Raw genomic sequence first — 5,350 nt, 5'->3', positions numbered from 1 at the left:
TTAGTTCAAAATGTTTGTTTTCAAATTTTAAGTTCAATGACTATATATAATTGTCAATACAAGTAATTCAATGATGTCAAAAAAAGCTTTTATAGTTTCTTTGATGGAGGATTCAAGGAGTAAAAATAGTTTCAAGAAATATGTGTGTGAAGAATTTTTAGTCATGAAAATATATTTTGATCGTTAGTGTTCTCAGTAATAAAAAAAATTATTTGTTTCAAGTGATCGTTCTCTTTTTGTACTAATTTTTTCACGACTCAGCGAAACACAATAAACTTCCATTTCTAACACAAAATAAAACCAATCTAACCTTTGAGCCAAGAACAGCTAAACAAATTTATACATTATCATTTATGGCCAAGATTCTTGGTAAGAAATTTTGACTCCAACATAACTTGGGCAATCCAAACAGTGGCGATCCAAAATAAATTGTTTATGGAAAACTTTATAATTCAACCAAATTTACAATATGAAAAAAATAGGTGCTTTTCTCTAATGCAATTTCTCTTAAACTATTTTTGTGAATTAAAAAGAAAAGAAAAGAAACTGTTGATGTGAATTTTTAGGTCAATCTTTTAATACACAACTGGTCCACTTTGTGAACGGGATAAGGCAGAGATATTTATAAGATTGAAAGACAACTACGTCCAATCTTCCAAATCAAGGGAGAGGAGACAACTCTGTCATTTCCATCTCCTTAGGAGTAATTGTTGGAATGAAGAAAAGGAAGAATGAAAAAAGAGAGTGAGTTTACTTTTATACTTTTATTAATTAATTTTGTTGGTTTAAAATGATTTATGATCACCCACTAGAAATTGTGACGTATTAGCTGGTAATATAATTATATTTCAATGCATTGAGATATGTTTAAGTGAGAAAAAACGATGCATTTTTAAAAGAAGTTCGATGTGTCAACATTTATAACACATTTGGATCATCGATTTATTAATTGTTTAAAATAGTATTTGTAAGTGAAAAAAAAAAAAGTAGCATTTGTAAGTAAATAAATGATCTAAGCATTTTAAAAAATTAATTTGAACAACCAATAACTAAAATATCAAGCATGTATCATTTAAAAATACTATATTGTGAGCGGGAGGCACACGTAACATAATACAATACACAAAACCAAAACAATCCAATGATTTATTGCAAGCAAAACGAAATTCAAATGGTGAAAAAAATGGGAAATTTTTCAAACAGGAACTTTGATATGGTAAACTTAAGCTTAGGCTGATCCCTTGAGCTTCTTTGTGATGGTAGCAAGGTACTTTCCTTGGTGGAAGGCTTGCTCCAACTCAAGAGTAGTTGGTTTTCTCGAGCCATCGCCAGCGAAAGTTCCAGCTCCGTAAGGACTTCCACCTTTAACTTGCTCCATCTCGAACATCCCAGCACCAAAAGTGTAACCAATGGGTACGAAAATCATTCCATGGTGGGTTAGTTGAGTGATGGCAGTCAACCTGTTGTTACACACAATTGTTTTTAAGTCAGGACATTCCTCTTATGCTGGTGTTCATATTAATTGAAAAGTGTTTGGTTTATCGAAGTAAAGTCCATGATATGTGAATATGCAGTACTTACGCGGTAGTTTCTTGGCCACCCCCTTGGGATCCGGTACTGTAGAAAATACCGGCAGGCTTGCCTGCAAGTTGTTGGGTTCTCCAAAGACCTCCAGTTGCATCCAGAAATGCTTTGAATTGAGCAGCCATCATACCGAATCTAGTTGGGAAACCAAAAACAAACCCATCGGCCTCGGAGAGTTCGCTTGGGGTGATTATTGGTACATCACTCTTTGGTGGTGCACTCATCTTGCCAAGGACATCCTCGGTTAATGTTTCAGGAACCTAAACAAGCATTTGTTAGGCAAGCAATTGCAGGACAACAAGTACAAGCAAAAGACTACTACAGCATGAACAATATGGGACCCATATCTGGGTGGTTGCTCTACAAATTTTAACTACGTTCAGTTGAAATTAAAGTGACCAGAACTTTTTTATAATTGGATAAGCCAATACGAAAATGCTTAGTCATCAACAGGAAACTAGTCAATGGCACTAGAAAGTGGGTGTACGTAGGGGCTTTAAACTGAAAAGCTACACCCTTTAGGAGATCATGCTCGTCAATTTTAAAAGAAAAAAGAAAAAAACTTATTCAAATGTTAGTTTTTCAGACGTTACCTGCCACAACTTGGCTTCAACCCCTTCTACCGATTGAGCTCCCTTCTTAATCTCCTCAGCAAGTTTCTCAACATGTCCGTACATGGAATAGTAACTATAGCAGTAGCAGCAAATTAATTTTATAACCATAGGAGTTCCTTACACAAAATATTTAGGGGTGAATTTATATAAGCAGAATGATAGTTCAACTTTTCAGAACAGAAAAAAGTAGCAATGAATCTTATCATTACAAATAGAAATATAAGGTGGAAAGCGAGGCTACATGTCATCTAGATCACTGAAAAGACATACTTCCTTCAAATGCAATCTCTTATATTGTCAACTTAAGACATGATTGGAATCACTTTTCAGTAGTAAAATAAGTGTTCTTAAGAACTTAAGAATTCATTCCAAACAGATTTTTATTTAGCCGTTGGTGTTATTTTTTACTCATTGCATAGTAATCAGGGAAAGCTTATAACTTGCCAAATAAACGTCCTGAAAAGTTTCTAATTTGTTGTACAAAATAAACAAGGTAACTTTGCATTGAAGCCTAATAATGACAGCAGCAGAATATGATATGATGAGTCCAAGATCACAAGACTTTCATACCACCATTCTTAAAGGTGGCACATGAATGGACGTGGCATTCAAACTAATCAATGTGGAAGTCAATGTTCCATACTTCCAGTTAATGCTAACATAATCCAATTCCTCTATACCAAACAAATGAAAATAAGGAAAAGGGAAATTCATTGGTAGAATAGCAGTAACCAAGACCTTGCCAACACATCCATCTAAACCTCACTTGAGTAAAGATCGTGATATAAGAAATCTATAGCATGTAAATGCATAGGGAACCAGGTAGCAGGTAGATGGCAGTTGAATGCAAAGAAAACAAACATGTCCACATGTGTGTGCTGGTAAATTCATGAAGTGAGGCGTTTGACCTGAATCTTTCTTACTGGAATTTAGTTATATCCAAAGAATTATACAAGTAAGTACACAACCGTAATGGAAATCAAGGTTTCAACTTTCCAGAAGCTTTTATAAATAATAGTGACAAGAAGAAAGGAAAAGGAAAATGCCAGTTGTAATTTGTACATTATGAGTTACATATGATTAAATAATTGAACAACAAACAAGTCAACTGACCAATAAATTTACTCAATACTTGCTGCATCCAAAGACGCAAAGACAACATTGCATAAAGTATTTCAAATCAATACATATGTTGAATATGGCACTCAAATTAAGTTGAATTCTAAAAAGCCATAATTGATAAGTACTAAAGGTGACGTATTTAAAGCACATTGTGTCCTGTTATCAATTTAAATATTTCCAATTATCCGTATATTTAATTATTGAACCGCATTGCTATTCCTCTCCCACTTGACAAATGTGACAACTCACGATGCTAAGCTGAAAAGTTTTGTTTAATACAGCAAGTTATAAGGTTTTTTTTCTTTTGACATTTTGAATTTTTAGACCAACAACTAAGAGACAGCACAGCAGAATTGGTCGAGACATAAATTTTTTACTAAGAGATCAAAGGTTCAAGTTATGAATGAATCTTGAGAGTGAGTTCATCAATACTTCTTGATCTAGAATAATGCAAAACCCTACAGTTTGAATGCTAATGGATCTGAACATTAACCACAACTGAAGGATAGAAAATAAGCTCAGAAGACAATAGATCTGGAGCACTGTTAATAGATACTTAATACAGGACCGTGTTTCTTGATAAGCAGAGCAGTATAGTTTGCTGAGCATGTCTAATTAAAAGTTAAAACTTGCATATAAAATATGCCTAAATGATTTGAAACATCTGTATTCCTAAATTTATTAAATAATTCTTTTGCTTTAAGAAACCACGGAGGACATGTTCTAAATGCTTTACCAGCAGGGAATAAATATTTGCAAGACAACAAATCTGTTTTAGCTACCAGTAATTCTGACTGAACTATGCCTACTGATAACCAAAGAGTCCCAATTAACATAAAAATGAATATCCTATACAAGACTGCAGATAACATGAATGTTTGGCCTGTGAATCCTTCACTATTCTTATTGTTTGGGCTAATTTCATTTTAAATAACAATTGTAATGAAGGCTAAAAGAAATAAATTGTAGATTTTATGATATTTCTAGTTACGTTAGAAAAAGAAACAAGGCAACCAGGCTTAAGGACTGAGAAACAAAGGATATATCAAAGCGATTGACATGTTCAAAACCTCAAGAAAATCTCAAGTTCAGAAGCGAAAAAACGACTGAATTACACGCTTCAGAAAGTAGAGAATTTTCCAGAAAAGAAAATGCACAATGAAACCTCATTTCCGAACAAATCCTACGAAATCCATCAAATTACATAAGGAAAGAAAGCAAAAAGAAGAAGAAAATTCGAAATGTTAGGCATCTTCCCCAATGATTCAATTCCCAAACATACATGACACAAGAAGCACCAATATCAACATGTCAACGAAACATGAATTATTTGTAAAAAAAACATTGTCAAGAGATAGAATAAATCGCAATGAGATCCACCAGAATGAACCAAAATTGAAAAACACAGGATCCGAGAACCAACAATTAATGAAGAAATCAGGAAACAAGTAGTGAAATGGAAATGGAGTTAGAAATCAGAATAGAAAACGGAAAAAAGAAAGAAACGAAAGGCGATCGAAATGCGAGAGGAAGTCAAAGAAGAAGAAAGAAGATCGGAGGGAGAAAGCAAAAAGTGGAAACAAAAAATGAAGAAGAAAAAAGAAAAGAGGAAAAGAGGAAGAAGTGAAATAAAAGGACATACACAATATACACTTTGGTTGCCATTGATGCAGTGATGGGAAGTGTTGTTGGAAGATTATTGTAGTTCCTGTTTTCGATGAATCGTTGACGATGAAGTTGTTGAAAGCAAGGGGGATTATTTATAGGTGCTCCATCCGCCTTGCCTCCTTATTTTTACTTCTCCTACCGGCTACCGCCTACCACTGACTTTTTTTTTTTCTTTTCTAAATAAACCCATTCATTCTTTTCTTTTCGCCCTACCGAATGGAATGGAGTTTGATCAAAAAAAATAATTCAAAATCATACATATTTTCTTTTATCTCATTATCATCTTAAAATATATTAATTATCATCTTAAAATTATTTAATCTGATTCACATCTTGTAATTCTTGAAGTAAAAAGAACAGTT

At 33.5% G+C, this 5,350-nt stretch overlaps 1 protein-coding gene across 1 annotated transcript; it reads right to left on the bottom strand.

Annotated features, from left to right (window-relative positions):
• Positions 1-1,046: 1,046 nt before the first annotated feature.
• Positions 1,047-5,120, bottom strand: LOC101209481 (probable NAD(P)H dehydrogenase (quinone) FQR1-like 1). The gene is made up of 4 exons (XM_004150718.3): positions 4,963-5,120; positions 2,178-2,271; positions 1,582-1,844; positions 1,047-1,460 (listed from the first exon to the last, which is right to left on the bottom strand). The coding sequence occupies exons 1-4, from the start codon at positions 4,983-4,985 to the stop codon at positions 1,229-1,231; spliced, it is 612 nt and encodes a 203-aa protein (XP_004150766.1). The 5' UTR covers positions 4,986-5,120; the 3' UTR covers positions 1,047-1,228.
• Positions 5,121-5,350: the final 230 nt, after the last annotated feature.

Source organism: Cucumis sativus, chromosome 3 (genome assembly GCF_000004075.3).
Source record: "Cucumis sativus cultivar 9930 chromosome 3, Cucumber_9930_V3, whole genome shotgun sequence".
In the NCBI taxonomy this organism is placed as follows: Eukaryota; Viridiplantae; Streptophyta; class Magnoliopsida; order Cucurbitales; family Cucurbitaceae; genus Cucumis; species Cucumis sativus.
The sequence above is the reverse complement of the archived record's forward strand: the minus strand, read 5'-3'. Positions and strand labels throughout refer to the sequence as shown.